This window comes from Cygnus atratus, chromosome 23, assembly GCF_013377495.2.
Source record: "Cygnus atratus isolate AKBS03 ecotype Queensland, Australia chromosome 23, CAtr_DNAZoo_HiC_assembly, whole genome shotgun sequence".
In the NCBI taxonomy this organism is placed as follows: Eukaryota; Metazoa; Chordata; class Aves; order Anseriformes; family Anatidae; genus Cygnus; species Cygnus atratus.
Genome location: NC_066384.1, coordinates 2,375,098 through 2,392,907, shown reverse-complemented (window position 1 = coordinate 2,392,907; position 17,810 = coordinate 2,375,098). Strand labels below are relative to the sequence as shown.

The 17,810-nt window shown below is 58.8% G+C and overlaps 1 protein-coding gene across 2 annotated transcripts in view; it reads right to left on the bottom strand.

Moving 5' to 3' along the window:
- The window catches only part of LOC118255690 (protein argonaute-1), a 27,019-nt gene extending 9,209 nt beyond the window's left edge, over positions 1-17,810 (bottom strand). Inside the window, exons 1-14 of one of the 2 annotated variants that reach the window (XR_007709123.1) lie at positions 17,669-17,808; positions 8,765-8,948; positions 7,664-7,784; positions 7,340-7,521; positions 6,870-7,006; positions 6,432-6,566; positions 6,047-6,134; positions 4,682-4,829; positions 4,206-4,325; positions 3,249-3,371; positions 2,503-2,636; positions 1,007-1,191; positions 700-859; positions 289-379 (exon numbers count right to left, since the gene is read on the bottom strand). Coding sequence is in view for 1 of the 2 variants with exons in the window: in XM_035562059.2 (XP_035417952.1) it covers positions 289-379; positions 700-859; positions 1,007-1,191; positions 2,503-2,636; positions 3,249-3,371; positions 4,206-4,325; positions 4,682-4,829; positions 6,047-6,134; positions 6,432-6,566; positions 6,870-7,006; positions 7,340-7,521; positions 7,664-7,784; positions 8,765-8,948; positions 17,669-17,693 (1,833 nt within the window). In the remaining variant the exon portion in view is untranslated. Of the gene's footprint in view, positions 1-288; positions 380-699; positions 860-1,006; positions 1,192-2,502; positions 2,637-3,248; positions 3,372-4,205; positions 4,326-4,681; positions 4,830-6,046; positions 6,135-6,431; positions 6,567-6,869; positions 7,007-7,339; positions 7,522-7,663; positions 7,785-8,764; positions 8,949-17,668 lie in introns of both variants that reach the window. The other variant, XM_035562059.2, reaches the window with a different exon arrangement.

Sequence of the window (17,810 nt, the reverse complement as noted above, 5' to 3'; positions counted from 1 at the left end):
GAAGAGGGGGCTGGGGCCCGCAGGAAGCCCCAGGCAGAGCCTGTGTCATGGGAGAACCCCAAGCAAGTCCCAGGAGCAGCATCCCCTACAGTGGCACTTCCAGGTGTTTCCCACCTCCCCAAAGTGGGATCCAAGCACCCTACAGAGCATGGGGCCACCCTGAGAAGTGTCACCATGGGGACAATGGTGATAGGATACAGCCTCTTCACGGACACACAACTCCTGTTCCAGCTCCTGCCTCCCTTCAGGGCTATCAGACACTGAGCCCAGCCTCGGGAAGGGACTTACGGCTGTTATGGAGGGTTTCTTCCCATCTCCTGCTGGCGGGTGAGTGACGTCGGCCCCGAGGAAGATCACCGGTTGCTGAAAGACTGCAGAGCTGGTGGGAAAGGAGAGAAAGCAGCAGTCAGCCTTTTGGGGCATCTCAGGGCGATGCTCAGCCCAACACAGATGAGCAAGCTGCATAAAGGATGTTGTGATTCTCTGGGTTCTAGCTTGGGCACTGGCACATCAACAGCTCATTACAAGGCGAGATGAGCTCGCCTACATTTCAGACAGATACTTCACAGAGCAGCCCATGGGTCCCCTCTTCCTCAGGGAAGGCCATGCTGGCAGCACTGCGACGGCCCAGAGGAAGGCAGGCCAGGAGGGACATGGGAAACGAGCCCTAAAGCTGCGACAGGCAGCAGCTATACGAACCGCTGGTGAGGCACAAGGATGTTGTTGATCCCGCCAAGCTTGACGTTGATCTTGAGGCAGAGGTTGGAAAGGGTCTGCGGGGAGGTTTTCACCACGTTCTTGACCTGGACGCACTGCGTGGCCATTCCCAGGAGAGTGTCCCCAACACGCTTCACCTCAGCTGCAGGCAGAGGAAGCACGTGAACAGGCAGGCAATGAGCGAAGCACAGCTTCCAGCGTTACCCTCCAAAATGGGGGGAGAAAGTGGGAGGGCAGAGCCAGAGCAAAACCCTTCTCGTCCCCCTGCTTGCCCCTGCCCCAGACGCACCATACACCGGTGTTTTCCCCGGCAGGATGACAATGATGAGCTGAAGCCCTGAATAGGTGTTCTTGAGGTGTCGAAACATGGGCTCCACGCTGTCTGCGCCCTGGGCGTATTTGCAGAAACAGGGCTGGCCTTGGATCGGCATCCCTGCATCCTTGGAGATCTTGCGCAGCTGGTCCGTAAAGTTCCTGCGCGCCGGAGGAAAGAGAAGTCAGCCCCTCTGCACCGCAGCACGGGACAGAGCTGGGCCCATCACACCACCACGCCTGCAATCTTACAGCATCCAGCAACCCCGAGAGAGACGGCAAAGGGAAGTCACTGCCTGCCTCAGCAGCACGTGCACCGCACGGGGAACACAAGCACAAGACGACCAACAGGAGTTAGAGCGGAGTGACCCCTGCCTGGCCGTCCTCTCCTAATGCTCTTACCCACTGTAAGGATTTTTCCTAAGGACTGAAGGAGCTGTAAGCTACTCCCATGTAGATGATTTCAGAAGAAGAAGGAGCAGACCTGTTCCCTGGGACCGTTGATTTCTAGGTGATTGCAAAGCTGGTGCAAGCCTTCGCTTACCGAACCAGACAACGTGCTCTGGTATGCACAAGCTCTGCGGCACTCCAGGTCACCAAGGATAAATTTGATGCAGGGAGAGCCGCAGGGAGAGCCAGAGGGAACACGGGGCTCCCAGCTCTGCCAGGAGCACTCCCCCAGCCCAAAGGGGTGGCAAGAGGAGCGCTGTGTCACTCCCACCTGCACCCAGTTCCTGCAGATGTAGAGGCTTTGAGCTGCTCCAAACCATCCCAAAACATAACGGTGTTAAACGGAGCCAGAAGAGCCAAACCAAACGCTCGCCTCGATGCATCCGCCCTTGGTCAGGAGACACCTGGGTCCCCAGCAGAACCCCAGACCAAGGTGACTGCTTCTCTGACTTAAACTCTGAAAGTACAAAGGAAACCACTCCAGGGTAAATCTGAAGTGGGACAGAAAGTTCACTTGCTAAATTAAACTCAACTTTGAGCTCTTGGGGTACTGCAGAAACTTTTAACTAAATATCTCTCATAACCCATCCAGCTTCCCCTGAAGGAAATTCAGGTCAGAAGAGCTCAACGCAGCGTATCTGGCTTTATGGCTGACACCATCAGAGCAAGAAACTGCAGCTACCTGCTGCAAAGAGCAGACTGCGGAGAGACTGACTGTCAGTCCACGTGTATGAGAGTGATGATGTGCTAACTTTAACCTGGCAGGCTTTGCGATGGCTCAGGGGCTGTTTGCAGCCAGGATAAACAGTCAGGCACTGTGGATAAACTAACAAGAAACAACACTGAACACCCAGTCCGGACCTGGATCAAATTTGTACCAGCAAGCAGTTCAGCCGCGCAGAGATCCGATATCCGTGATAAGGGAAGTGCAGCCTGGGGCTGGGAACAGCAGGGTGGCTGCCCTGCACGCCAACACATCTCCCTCTGCCTCTTCCCACCCTCGCGGGCTGCCCGTTTCCTTACTTCAGCACCTCTTCTCGACACTGCTTCTGCGGGGCAAAGCAAGCAATCGCCCAGACTTTGATCTCAATGCCGTTGTAGAACTGCTTCCCTCGCATGTCCCACACGCCTTGGTTGGGAGTTGCAATGGCCCGGTTCTGCAAGGCAAACAGACGGTCAGAGCGCTGAGAGGCCACGTCCCGCGAGGCAGGGAGCGGGACCGCCTCTGGCCCCACGTCGGCAGCCCCTGGGGAGCACACGTGTCGTGTCTGCGCTCCCCATCACGAAGCTGCACACCTTCGAGAGCTGAAAGCAGCTCCCCGCACCTTTAGGGACTAGCACGGCACTCAGCCACGGTAATTCAGAACCTTCGCTGCTCCGAGGTGATGGAAAATAGACCTGAGCTGTTCTCACGCAGCACCACGAGGCAGCGGGTCCCAGGCAGCCATGTGTCCCTCTGGGTGTGGGCGCAAACCCCAACCACATCTCAAACACGAGGAAGGATGACCAAGCCTGACTCTGAATACCCCTCTCTTTCCACCCACTTTCTTGTCACTGCATTACTTTTGCCTCCAACTTTCAGAAGAGTCATATTGAGAACCGCAAAACAAACAAAAAGACACAAACAAATCCAAGGCACTCTGAAAAAAAAATCCAGCTCTAACCCACAAACCTGAAGGCAGCACAAGTTTTAGTTAAAACCGGGGTTTTCTGCTGCGAAGGCATCTCTGCACAACACATCTGAACATCCCCAGCACAGCCCTGCTTACCCTGCCTCCGTACTGCAGGATGGGTGCTGGCAGGACCCTCCCCGTCACCTCCGTCATGTCATCTTTCACCTTGATCCCAAACTCCTGAATATACGGATCCAGGTTGTAGCTGGCATTCTTCATCTGCACAGGGAAGGAAGGGCCAGTGGGAGGGAATGAGACCAGCTGCTTCATCCCACACAGCGTTCAGCTGACCGGGAAACACGGGCACAAAATATTTTCCCTACAGCGCTGAAGTCCTCTTTGTAAGGAGAGGGGAAGCGATTTAACACAAAGGGCCAGATTCTGCCCTCCAAAGTGACCCGGGGGCAACCCGATTTTGAACGAACTGACCAATGCAGCCAAGGGCAGAGCCTGCTCCTAAGATTTAAGGCTTCAACGCAAAGGTTCAGACTGGCAAGACGCTGTTATCAAACGTCCCAGGAGGAATATCAAATGTGCCCAGCTTCCAAAGCCCAGAGACATGGGTTTGGATAACAACAGGGCCATTAACCAGATCCTGTCCATCCACTGCTGGAGCCAGGTTTATCGTTCCCCTGCTCGCCCCAGGCAGACCTGGGGACACAGAGTTCCCGTACCACAGGCTGATAATGCACGGTCCCCACGTGTCTGGAGCTGAAGTCATTTCTCTAATTTGTTTTTCTATTTTCAGTCCCAGCTCCCTTTGTGTCAGGTTCCATCAACGTGAGGACCTGAATTTGCAGCACGTGTGTTTCCACGGTCACTTTGAGCTGTGTTCTCCTGTACAAGCGACCATTACAGGCACCTCCGACAGGGGATTCAGTAAGAGGAGAGGAATAACCAAGCCATTAATCCCACCAGCATCTCTTAAACAGGCTGAAGCTGCCTTCTGCAGGGCAGCTCAGGAGCAGGACCAGAGCCAGGCACTGTTCCACAGTGCCCCAGCCTGCCACCGGAGCCCAGCCCGACAAGGACCCCCCGTGCAGGGGCACGTACCAGGCGGCTGATTTCCTCCTGCCTGTCCGGGGCAGACCTGGCCGTCGCTTTTATCATGGTTGACGTTTGATTGTCTGTGAGCTTCTTGATGCACCGCTGGCCTGCCACGATGTTACACACCTGCACGCAGGGGAAAGCGAGCAGCCACGTGTTAGGAACGTGTGAGGCACGGAGAACCACAGCCGATCTGTCCCGTGGGTGCAGCGCTCAGACCTGGCAGCCAGCCCCAAACCAGAGGTGATGAGCCTGCAGCTGCAGGAGAATGGCATCTTTACAGCATGGTCTCACCCCTCACTTCTTAAAAACGCCTCTCGCCAGGTCAACGCTGTGGCAATTAACACCCATTATGCATTAGCTGCAGAACATTGTCATGCACCTGCCACCAAAGGCCGGAGGCCGCTGCCTTTGGGCCGCTGCCTTTGCTTTTCACGGTGCCCAAAAGCCGGGGCGCCCAGCGGTGCGGAGCTGGCACTCACCTCCAAGGGCAGGTACGTGTGCTTCTGCTCCTGGCCAACCTGGAGACAGGGTAGGTGAGGGTATTTCAGCTGCAGGTTGTATTTCTGCTTAAAGTACTGAGCCACTGTGCACTCCACTGTCTGACCGCTCTCCAGCTGCAGGGGAAACCTGGCAGAGGCAGGACACGAAGGATGCACCTACTCAGAACAGACACCTCCACACCTCAAGCACTACTTACTCTGGCTGGAAAGAAAGGGAACTGGTAGGCTCCCACCGTGAGCTACCACAAAGAAAAAATAAAAAGCAGAAGGGCAGCATTTTCAGAAATCAAGGAGGGAATACTCTGATCCCAGCGTGAGACTGAGGGCCCGAAATAAAGCTCTCCCTCACTAATCCTGCTAATCAGGGCAAATGTTTATTACAGGACATGCCACACATGCCACTGCCAGGTACATAAATACAGCCACACTGGCACTCACAAGGGCTTCTGTGCTCGGTGCCCTCTTTGGGAGCTGAGCTGAGCTACAGACAAAAGTTAACCAGCTCCTGAACGCTTAGAGGGGTGAGGAGAGCATGACGGGCAGGAGGAGGTACAGCTCACTGTAAAACTAGGAAAAAAAATTAAAACTTCCCCAACGCAGGGCTGGGGGGTTCTGGGCCATCAGCAGCAGGAGCGTGTGATGCCCAGCCTCACCCGACACCACCAGGAAATGGGGATGCAGCACGGAACGTGCCCGCCCCGCACGCTCGCCATCCCAGTGTCTCCCCTTTACTGCCAGCACCGGGCTAGGCAGAACCTGCCCCGGAAATGCCCACGGGCTGCAGACAGCCGGCAGCTCAGCACCGGGGGTACCTCTGCCTCCCCCCGTCCCTGATGGGTGCTGCAGAGCCCTGTTGGGGTCTGTGGGGAGCAGTTCAGCCCCGGAGAAGCATGGGGTGCACTTGGTCTGCAGCCCCCTAACACAGAGGGGGCTCCCTGGCCCAGCCTCCTCCCAGGCACGTGCAAATAATTTAAAGGCAGGGGATTGCTTTATCCCCTGACAAAGCTTTTGCTTTGGCAGCGTCTATTTTAAGCAAGAAGAAAACCAAACTCAGAGGTAAAAACTAGGACAACTCCTGGCATGTCAGCTCCCGCCCTCTGCAGCGCGCTGCCTGCCAGACAAAGCATCCTCTCCGCTCCCACCCTCTGCATCCCGCTCGTGTTCACGGCGCATGACAGCGCGGCGCGAGCTGCTGCGCACAGCACTGCTGCAGAGCGCCAAACACATCGCCTTTCCCTGCCACAGGCTGGAGTTTCCCCCTCCAGCTCTCCCTAACACCAACAGCAGCTGCTAAAAAGGAGAACAGCTCAGATTTTTCCAAGGGCATCTTCCCACCCGCCTTACGTCTGGTGGCTGGCCGGCCGCCTGGTAACGTTACACACGCGGTATTTCCTCTTCATCTGCCCACAGTGGGTAACCTCCACCTTCAGACCTGATGCGAGACAGGAAGACACAGCAGAATCACCGGTAAATGCGGGAGCAACTCCCTTTTGCCCAACTTCCCCGTGACGCTGCAGACACCCTCCTTAAATAATGAACCGTTTGCAGAGCAGGCAGGCTTGCAGATACCTGTGAAGTGCAGCGAGGGAGGCAACGGTGCCCCAGGAGGCATTTTAAAGGTGCAACCCCCGTGTCCCCTCCCTCGGAGCCGGGGCTGGGTGCAGGACACGAGCTGATTTACTGAGGTTAGTGTTTGTGGCAGTCCCCTAGCGCCACCCCAGGGCTCTACCTTTGATCTCCTTGGTGAACCGCACTCTCTGCGAGTCTGTCAGTGGCTTCGGTTGTTCATCGATGTTCCGGATATCCAGCACCTCGCACATGAACTCGATGACAGGCTGGGCTTTGTAGAAGGCCGTTGCAGACACTGCAGGACGGATAACACGATGAGTCTCTGCTCTCCTCCAGCAGAGGGACCTGACCCGAGAGCAGGCCAGATGCAGCCTCCCTGAACACATCCAGCCCCGCTGCTGCAGTTGCCCACTGCGGGCCCCAACTCCACCACATTCAGCACCGGAGATTTGGCTCCCACTGGACAGACCCTAAATGAGAAGCCCCCAACCCAAAGAGATGCTGGGACCTGGCCTGTGCTGCTCTCTGCGAGCAAATGTGACTGTGCTGTGCACGCTGGAGAGAAAAAGTGTTTATGCTGGCATGAAAAATACATCACCGTCAATGTTGAGCATCATCTTCCACATGGCAGGCCTGACGGACTGGTGGAAGCCGAACCAGACCTCCCTGCCGCCTCCCAGGGGGTGGTAGTAGCCTTCGGGCGGGGAGAAGAAGGAGCGGCCGACAGGGGTGTACCTGCAAACCGAGGGAACAGCACGTCAGACAACAGGCAGCGACCACGAAGCGCCCCCAGCCCGTCAGAGCCATCGCTTGCCCCGTTGGCCCTGCCAGCTGCACGCCCCCATTTATTTCTCTCGGGGAAGCATTTACGGCGATAGCACCACCGCCAGTGCCAGACAAAGCAGGCTCCCCGGAGTCCTTGAAGAGCATTCCCAGCCACAACGGCCTGCCAAGGACAGCCGGCTCCCCCAGCACAGCCCCTCCCCAGCACATTTGGCGCCTCTGGGGGACGCGGCAGAGTCCTGCCTCCCCCCAGCGCCCACCTCCAGCCCCCCCAGGTGCAGGTACCTCATGGAAGCCAGGTGCCTCATCGCAACATCCAGCGCCTGGACGGACTCCAAGGGGACGGGGATCTGCCCGCTCACCAAGGCTTCGTGGAGCATGCGCCAGCTCACAATGGCCATCCACTTGATAGAGACCTTAAATATCCTGTCCTTGCCTTCTCCTGGGATTGTCACCTCAAAGTCAACCTGGGAAGGGAAGGGGAGCGATCACGGCATTGCCACAGGACTTCAAGGCCACAGCACAAGGAGACACAGGTTGTTTTCAGTGGGTTAGGGTGCGCACGGCACATCGTGCATGCCTGCATGCGGTCCCCTGCCCCCCTCTTACCCTCTCGTTTCCAATAGGTAAGGCCGTGACCGTGTAAATGTTTTTCTTCCCATCGTAGACTGGTTTTCGGTCTCCGAAGATCTGAGGTTTGAAGTGTTGTACCATGTACTCCACGACCTCCCTACACAGACAAGCAGAGGCAAGAAAGAGGGACACAGGGGAGAGAGGAGCAAGGTTTGTTTTGCCAGCTTCTTCACAGCCCAACGCCTTTTGTGACCTGCCAGGTCCTGAGCTTCTCCACCTGGGGCACCTCCGGGCTCTCGCTGCAGTGCTGCGGGCCAAGGGACGGCAGGGCCAGATCTCTCCCAGGCAAGAGGGCCCCCCACACGAACACCCACGTGCCTCGCTCCACGGCTGGTTGAATCAGTTTCAGCAGAACAAGTTTACACAGCACGCAGCAATGTGCCCCCACGCGCACCGGAGCTGGCTGCAAACCCGCCGTGCTTGCCAGGAGGGCGAGAGGGAGGGACTCGCTTCCTGCGAGCGCTGGCTGCCAAGAGCACAGGGAACAGCAGCTCCAGCATCTGCTTCGCTGGCCTTCGAGGGGAGGCCGGGGGCAGGAGGGGAAGGGGAGCGAAAAGAGCGACAAAAAGCTAAAAAATAAAAATAAAATAAAAAAAAAAAGCAGGCAACAGCCTGAGATCTGGGGCTTGCTATTTTTAAAATACGTGACTGTTGCCAAAATAGCACAGCTGCTTTGAAGAAGCAGGGGACTGCGGTAAGGTTCAGGACCTCCTAAGCTATCAGGAACAGGAACAAATGCTGCTGTGCAGACGCAGCTCACGAGGTTCAGCCATCTGCGGACGCTGGGCAGCGCCGCAAGCCCAGCACAGAAGGGTTCCAAGCACACAGGGCTGAGAACGAACCGACCGCACCTGGCACTGTCCAGGCCTGCTGGGCACGAGCACGGCCTCCTGCAGGGCCCCAGCACCACTTCCAGCACTGTTTCACCACCCCAGCACAGAGAGAGGGCAAAGGCAGCCACAGACGATGTCACCCTGGTGATTTCCACCGGTGGAGAGGGACAAAGGCACTTATTGTGTCTCCACAAGGAAACTGGAGGTGGGAAGCGAGTGCCAAAACCTCTAATACTTGCCTTACCTGTTGACTCTGCGTGGACATTTGTCGGGTTTGATATCCACTTCATAATGGTACACATCGATCTTGGGAATGTCCACCTCAAAGTAGTTGGCTAAGAGCTTGATGGGCTTCCCAACGGTTCCTATCCCGGGCCGACGCGGCGCCTGAAATACCTGCTGCAAGGGTGGCAGGTATGCGCCTGCAGCTGCGGGGAGACAAAACAGGGGTCAGGAGGGCTGGGAGAAACTCCAGCACCCGGTCAGACGACACCGAATCCACAGCCCTCCGTCACCACACCCCAAACTCACACCCAGGGCGAGAGGCAGCAGCTGCAGACCTGGGACCACGGCAGCAGGAGGAGGAAGGAGCTGCCACACGGCAGCACCCGGCGCCCTGCTCCTGCCCTGCCTCCGCCAGCTGCTCCGATGTCAAACCGCCTACCCAGCGGGTGAATAATCTCCACTTTGCATTAGGGCAAGTAACTCGAACAGGGCCGCGTGTGGCAGCCGCACAGAGCTCGGAAGGAACAGAGGAACAAACCGCACGTCCCATGCCCAGGCACACCTACGCCCTAACACCTGAACTCAATTTTCCGACCAGCGGCTGGCGACAGAAGTTTGCTTCTCCCGACACCGGGAGACTTGTTGCGCTTCACTTCCACACTACAAGGGCTTTGAAAGCAGCCAGCACGCTGCCTCCACGCTGCGCTTCACCTCCCGCTTCACACGAGGGACGCCGCGATCTGTAAACAAGCGGCGCAGCAAGAGAAACTCTCCAGCTCTCGGGTTTTAAAGCGAGGACGGCCTCGGCCCAGCCGAGAGCCCTCCGCGGGCCTCCAGCAGCAGCGACCTTCACCCGATCATCCGGCAGAGGCCGGCACGCTGAATTAGTGACGACGCACCTCGACCAAGGCCAGGCCTTCCACAGCCGCCACTTGTTTTCCCTGCCCGCAGCTCCTCGGGGCGGCAGCCCCCGGGCTCCCCGTCCCGCAGCGCCGGGCAGGCCGACCCTCGCGATGGTGACACCAGGGACGCCCCACGTCGGGCTCTGGGGACCAGAGCGCTTTGGGACCAGAAGAGCTCTAAAAACAGCCCAGATCCCGACAGCGCCAAGCAGGGGCACGGAGGCACCGGCCTTGCGGGGTCGCAGGGCCCCGGGGGACTCTGTTCTCAGCCCGTTACCTGTTACCGTGCCTGCGCTGCGTCAACGGCTAGATTTTGCAGGGTAACGTTGCTTTGATTTCATACGGGTTGTTAACGATTGCATTTCGAACTCCTGGTCACAAAACAACCCAACCCCAGCACCCGAACTTTCTTTTATCCCTTCCTCCCTCCCCAGCGTGTAATCCTCATCTGCTGTTCAACAGCAGTCAGGTCGGCGAGGAAGGCGAACTCCAGGGAAGTTGCTGCTAGAAAACAGAAAATGAAAAAATATTTTGATGAAAACCTCCTCTGGATTATGGGAGGTAGCCAAAAATAATCCCAATGCCCACACCCACAAAAAGGGATGCACCAGTTTTTCCTCAAGGCTTGTTACAGACACTCACTAGCGAAGTTCTGGAGCTGAGGACGAAGGGACGGGTGCCAGCACGGCACCAGAAGACTGAAGTGCTTTTCTAAACTGACAGCACCTTTGGACTCAAAGATACCTTAAAACATTGCCAAAGGAACATTCAGCACTGCTGCTTTTTAAACACGATCTGCCCTTTCCTGATCTGTACCTATCCCCGTCTGCATCTTTTATTTGTTTCTCAAAACCTAGCGAGGTCTTCAGCCAGCTGGGCCGGGTGCAGGGAACGCAGCCTGTGAGATATTCAGAGCACTCCATCTGGATGGCCAACTGTCAAAGCCAGCCCCCAAACAGCATCCCAGCTCCAATTTGGGATCCGTAACACATGGCGCTCTTAGCACCCCTCGCTCCCCTCCGGTTTCCTTTTAAATCCGAATTTCAATCCCAGGCTAAACGTACCAGATCCAAGAGCAGCAACCTGAACTTCAAATTTGCTTTTCAGTTTGGCACCTGACCTCTGCAAGACTTCTCTGGATGAAATGCCACCAGGACCCTGCGTGTTTGCCCCTGCTGCCTTTGGTCTTAGCTAGCAGCGATGCCCGACAGACCCAGCTGCTTTCATTTCAAGCCTGCACAATCACGTCCCACTGCTGGTGTCGGCGCCCGGCCAACTGGCCGCACCGCCAGCTCTTTGCTTTTGCTTCTGAGCCGGTGAGCCAGGAGCCCTGCGCTGTGAAAACTCACAGGGGCGTTGAACGCCCTGAGAGGCGATGCCGGACTGCAGACGGACAGAGGAGAGAGGGATGGACGGGGACAACGGGGCCGGAAAAACCTCGCTCCGCAGAAACCCAGCACCCCAGCTGTGCCGTTCGCCCACGGGTTGCAGAGGGCATCAGCCACGCGGCGACTCGAGCAGCCGAACGAGCACGATGAGGATCTCCGGGGCTGACACGGGGCTCGGGACACCCGCAGGGGCTCCCGGCCGTGTTGGAGCGCGGCGGTTCCCCGGCCCCAGCAGCTCCTCGTGCCGGGGAGCGCAGCCGCAGCCTCCCCGCAACAAAAGGGCGAGCTGCGCTCCCGAGGCGGCTCGTTTTAAGAAACCGATTTTTCTGATGAGCTACTCGCAGTGTAATTCGTGTCTCCACACGACGAATATTTCTTGGCAATCACCAGCTCCCTGGCTGCGAGCTGATGCATTTTTAAACCGTCGTTAGCAATCAACGAGGTATTTGCCAGCGCTGCTGGAGCCTCCGCTTCCCTGCTCTGCCTTTCAAGCACGAACCCACGCGGGCCCTCGCACGGCGCGCGGGCAGGACGCAGCTCTCCTCCGCCTCTCCGGGAGCCGTGCTGCTCCTCGGCAGCTGTCAGGGCTGGCATTCGGTCATTCCCTCTCCTGTTCGGGACCTTCTGATCACGGAGATGATCCCAGAAGCTGCGCACGTGCAGGATGGCACCTCCTGGCGTCCGTGACTCCCTCTCCTCTTGCTTTGCCTCCCCGAGGAGGCAGGGGAGCAGCCTGGAGGCACCGTGGCTCCTGAAGCAGCTGGGGAGAGCAGGAGCAGAAGCGTGGCGCAGAACGGGATCCACCCAGAGCTGTCGGGAGCGTGCGGGCACCTGCCCCACGTGGCGTCCTCGCAGCCTCCACCTTTCCCAAGGCACCGCCACACAACACACCTCCCAAAGCCCCCTCCAGCGCAGCACCGCACGAATCGGTCCATAAATAACGCCCTCCCATACAAACCCTTCCACCTGAGCATCTCCAGACGCTTTGGGAACATAAACCCTCCCAATTAAGACCACGAATCACGGATTAAGGAGTCAGCCTCGAGCAACGCAAGAGCTGCCTCAGAAGCTCAATGCAAGCCACGAAACACTGCGAACGCAGCGACACTTAACCAGACATCCTCGCTGGAGAGAACGGCACCGCGAGAGCGGGGCAGCAGCGGGATGCTCCATGAAGATGAGGGCAGCAAGCAGGACCAGCGTCAGGGACGGAAAAGCCGGGCCAGAGGGTTTTATTTGGTGCCTGCAGGCCGCCGGGGTCCTTGAACACGAGGAGCTGAAGCAGTCGGGCGCAGCAGCGCGGCCCCGGGCTCGCCGGAGGTTATCGCCTCATCCCGCCAGCAAAGGACGGCCGATAATTGCTTTCCCTTCCCAAATTCCTTTGAGATCCCAAGCCTTTAAAACAAGCCTTTAGCTCCCGGTGTCTGGCGCAGCGGTGCTGCCCAGGACACGACTATTTATAAGTGCGGTAACGCCGGGGCAGGGGAGGAGACGAGGGCGATGCAGCACCCGAAGGCACCCGGCAGCCCCAAACCCCTCCAGCCGGGCTCCTGCCCCTTCAACCCACGTGGGAGAGACCCCAAAATCCTCTGGCGAACCTGCCCTGGACTAACGCTTCCCCACGCCACGTCCCTGCCCTGCTGTGCTCGCTGCCTTGCTGCAACCCCCTCCTGAGCCCCCCCAGCTCCATCGGCTTGTCCCAAAAGCTGCTCCCCACGGGCCACGAGGACGCAGCAGAAAGGGAGCAGAAAAGGGGCCAGCGGCGAAACGCGCACGAGTCCCCCCCTTTGGTAGAAGGAGCCTGGTTATAAAAAAACAAAAAAAGCGACCCAAACAGCCCGGAGACAGAGGGGTTCCTCCGCATACCTCAACTCTCCATGGCAAAGCCGCAGACTCGCACTTTGTCATGTAAATGAGCGCGCCCAGGGCCAGGGGCTGGAGGGCGAGCGGCGGTGGCGCCGCACAATGCAGCCAGTGAGCGGGATAAAATCCGCCTGCCGTTATAAATTCAGCAGCCTGCGAGGAATCACAGGCTCCATCACAGGCTTCGGCACACAAAAGCCGCGCCCCGGGGACGCACGCGGCGGGAGCCCCCTCGGCACCGCTGCTGGGCTGCGACCGGCGAGGGCAGAGCCGCCAAGGTGAAGCTGCCTTTGGGGTGGTCAGCGCTGGAACAGGCTTCGGTCCCGTTACTTCTTGGAGCGGCTGGCCAACGCGACCCGCTGACCAACAGCCGCCCGCGGAAAGGCGTGAAATTACCATGTCATCTAAATCCCCTCCGCCGCCGCATTCAGACGAGAGGCCGGGAGAATGGGGCCGAGACAAAAGGGAGTTTTATCACCGCAGAGGGTCTGGTTCGGCCCCCGCCCCACGGCCCCCCCCCCCACGCACCCACACCGCAAAAATGGAGCCAGGAATCCGAGGAGAGCGAGCAAGGTGGTGGGGAGCACGCAGGGACGTGCCTCCGGACATGCAGCGTGGCCCATCCTCAGCCTGAAGAAACCCTAAATCAACCCCACACACCACCCCAAGAAGGGAAAATTCCCCGTCAGGAGGCAAAGCAACCAGCGAGAAAGTCAACTGCCGCGGGCAGACGGAGCAGGGACAGAGCTGGCGCTCCTGCCTTGCACGGACCCGAGCAAAACGCACGAGAAACGCCATCCACAGGGCTTGGGGACGTTTCTCCCGGTGTCCCCAGGCCAAGGAGCCACCCCGTCCCCACCAGAGGCCCCGGGCAGCCCCGTCCCGCTCGCCCCCGCAGATGTGCGGCCCCATCTGCACCCGCCGCACGTCCGCGAGCGCAGCGCGGCTCCCGGCAGCTCCGGCACCTGTCCTCCCCGCTGCCTCCCTCTGCCCCGCGCAGCGGGACGGGCTCCAAGCAGTGCAATTCGTTAGCTGCTGCCCCGGAATAGCCAGCTGGAAACGAGACTTTTCGTTTCTGGAAATGGCACAGCCAAAAAAAAAAAAAAAAAAAGTGATTTCTGGGCGCTTCAGGCTTTTCTTTCCCTTCCCCCCCCCCGTTTTTAAAGGATCCCCACTCCTCCAGTGTTAGCATTCCTCCAAAAGCCAGGTTTTCTCCATCTGGCCTCTTTTGACACGCACGCACGCACTCCCAATGCCCGAAGTTACCGCCTCCAGAAGCAGCAGCTCCAAGCGGGCAGGGTAAGACAGGACCACACGAAGCCCGGAGTGCAGAAGGCGCTCTCTGTATCTCAGCTCCGCACACCCAGACGTCCGCGCCCGCTAACTCCCCGCCACCACGTCACCCCGCGCCCGGCCAGGTTAGCGCTGCTGCAGCCGCCGCTCGGCTCGACGCCACGCCGGGTATAATTAGAACGTGACCACACGGCAGGCAGAGGGCTCCAGCTGGACTCACGGACTCGCAGCGTTAAACCCGTCCCGGTGCCCCAAAGCTGATTTTCCGAAGGGAGACCCCGACCCGCCCCCCCGGGCAGGTGCTGCTCCTGGCCTGTGGCCGCGTCCCAGAAATACCCCAAAGCTGTTTCTGATCTGTTTTACTCTGGTATTTACTCTGGAAAGCAGCTTACTTCTTTGTACCCCCCGCACCGAGCATCTCGCTCCGCAAAGGGCATCGTTACGCCACGTCAGACCCCAGCTTGGAAATCGCAGGCGACGAACCTGAAAGCCTCCGGTGAAAAATCTCCCCAGCGCCGGGTGGACGCGGTTCTGCCCTGCGTCAGCCGAGGGGCGCGCAGCCCTGCAGTTTGGGGAAAAGGAGCCAAACCTATAGGGGGTGCTTTCCTTGCTCAACCAAAAGCTGCATTTCAAACTGCTAACACTTAACGAAGCCTACTACGCTTTATTTTCTAGGAGTCCCGTCATCCAAGATGCCCACGCAACCCTGGATAAAGGAAATAATGCTGGAGATGTTGGATCCTGGCTGGATTTGAGATCATGTACTGCAGCCCCTCAGCGGGATGCTGGCGAAATCCCCGGCTTCCAGCACACCCGGAGAGGGGTTTCATACCTGTGTCTGGCTGGCTCTTACAGGGAACCTACTGGTGCTACCACAAATCCATCACAACTACCGTTAACAGGTGAGGTTTTTTCTCTCCACGCTGCTGTTAACAGGGATTATGAACCAAATTCTGTGTTTCTGGGGCCAGCAGCGTGCATCAGGGGCTCCAGCAGCACAGACACAGCCCGGTGCCTCGGTGGCATGAGCCGACCCCCAAGGGTTGTCCCGCCGAGCCAGCCCCCCAGCCCTGCACGCCTGCCTTTTTGTGCCTCTGACCAAACCAAGGCAGCCGTCAGTGGGAAAACCAAAGTCCCAGCGGGTCAACCAAAGTCCCCAAACCCAACTGCAGCCCAGCAGGCAGCTTGTCCGTCTGCCACACGGAGGCACCGCCGCAGCGCTCAGCAGAGCCCAGATAGCTGGAAATTCAGATATTTCTCCCGGAGTCCCCAGGCCAAACACGCGTATTTGTCTCTCGAGTGGAGAGGGGCCAGCACCTGGCAGCCAGCACCACTCTCCAGGCTCTCCTCCTCCACGCGGGCTGCTCGTCCTGTCCCTTTCATCACCGACCACGAGCCCGGGGACTCCACTAACAGCGCCTAGAAAGGGCAGCAGATAACATCTCTCCGGCCTCTTCCAGGAGGGCTTCACATGCGCTGGTGTAGACTTTCCATGCACAAGCGAAGAAAGTGCACATCTGTGAGCAGCAGACAAAGAAAGCCTCCAGCTCCTGATAAAGGGACAGGACAAAGGGAAGGACAGCTTCACCTTCACGTTTCGCTGTGGCCACGCAAGAGGGCACGTCCTGTCTGCGGGGCAGCCCCACGGACCCCGCAGTCCAGGAGCTTCCCCTAAAAGAGGTTAAAACCCCTGCTACAGATCGCAACACCGCGCTGCCGAAAAAAAGCAGCGCCTTTCTACCCGATTTGTCTTCCTTTCAACGTCTGCCATCTTAATAATTTGTCTCTAGTTTGTTCTTCACTGGGTTTAGAGATTGACTACAGAAAGAGTTTAAAGATAAATCGTACATGCTATGTCTTGAGGCAAGGTGCTTCTCCTGGCTTTGTTTCTTGCTATAATCCCATCCTAGAAACACGCACATGTGAGTTCATGCTTCCTGAAGATAAAGGGATCCAACAGACAGAACAGCTTCGGGTTTTTTGCCGGGTTTAGCACAGGAAGACAACTGTTAAGATTAACAGCATTTGGGAAGTTTGCAAAGGATAAAGAAAACTAAAAGTTGGGGGAAAACCAAGTTTAGCTTTTAAAACCACCGCACGCATGTTCCTCCCCCAGCAGCTGCCTGTACGTCTGAAAATTTCCCAGGTTCCCCTCTGCTGCCTTTCCAGACATTTTCATGTTCAGCACATCCGAGCGTGGTTTTTTTCCCCCGTGCGCTTTATTATCCTGACAGGTTACAGCTCTGGCGTTATTAAAGCCTAAACGCGAGGCCCGCACCACGCCGAGGAGACCGTCGGCAGGGGAAGGGGCTGCACAAGGCAGGCGGGAGGCACGGCGCTCATCCTGCTGACACAGGACAAACATTTCCTGGCACGCAGGGTGACCCCGGCGGCGCGGTCCCACTACAGCCCCGTGCGGGAGAAGAGCCTCGACGAAGCCGGCTTCCCACAGCCAGATTTGGGGGAGAAAAGGGCAAACTCCCAACAAAGGGGCATCAGGGCTTCGTTCCCAGTGCAGCCCCCATGCAGAGACATCAGCTGGGCCTGAACCCCGGCACGTCCCCATCCTCCCCAGCCCATCTGAGAGGTTTCAAAGCACCTTAACAAAATTACTGGAGCCCGACAGCGCGCGCGTCGGGGCGTGAGCTGTGCTATCGGCGTTTCCCAGACGGAGCCGGGGTGCAGGGGCACTATCGCCCCGGCCACGCCGTGCCAGCCCCGCGCTGATCGCCAAATCACGGTCTCCAGGAGGCCAACACATCAGCACCAAACACACCGCTCCGGCAGCCAAAAGGTAACGTAGAGACGCGCAGGTATCTCCACGCTAGGCTTCAACTAAACGCGTGAAAAAAAAAAAAAAAAAGGACGCGGCTCGATTTTAAACACGCGGGGGTTGTGTAGCAGAACCGCAGCACGTTGCGGCGGGCACCGAACTCGCCGGCACGCCGCCCCGCGCAAGGCCAGGCCCCCGCATCGCCCGCTCCCCTCCCGCGCTGAGATATCCAAAACCCATCCCCGTGGCGCAGCGGGAGCCTGCGGTGCTCACGGCTGGCACCGGAGCATCTGGCACCGCCACGGCCCGCTGCGTGAGCCCGGGGAGCCCCGGGGGGCCGCGGGGAGCTCGAGGCGGAGGCCGGGAGCCCCCGCTTGGAACCGGGGGAGACTCCGGAGCTCAGCCCCGGCCCCACAAAGCTGCAACGGGGGGCGACGGGGAGCTGAGGGACGGAGCGGGGGGCGCACACACACGCGGTGCTGCTGCTCCGTGGGGAGCGGGCACCCCCCGGGGCTGCCCCATAACCCCCGGGGCAAAGCCCACCCAGCTCCGGGGCAACCCCACAATCCCCAGGGCAGCCCCACACAGCCCCCTCGCCCCTCACAGGCTCCCCGCTCTCACACCCGCAGCCCCCAGGGGGGAGCGCGGATAACACCTCCCGTCCGCGGCGACCCCCCCCCCCCCCGCTCCGCCTCCCCACCGACCTGCTCCCGAGGGTCCCGCTTCCATCCCATCCACGCGGGGCTCCGCTCCGAGCCGGGGGCCGCGGGCAGGGCCGGGCAGAGGCCGGGGCTCGGGGCCGGGGCCGGTGCCGCACCGCCGCCGCCTCACGCCGCCACCCAGCGC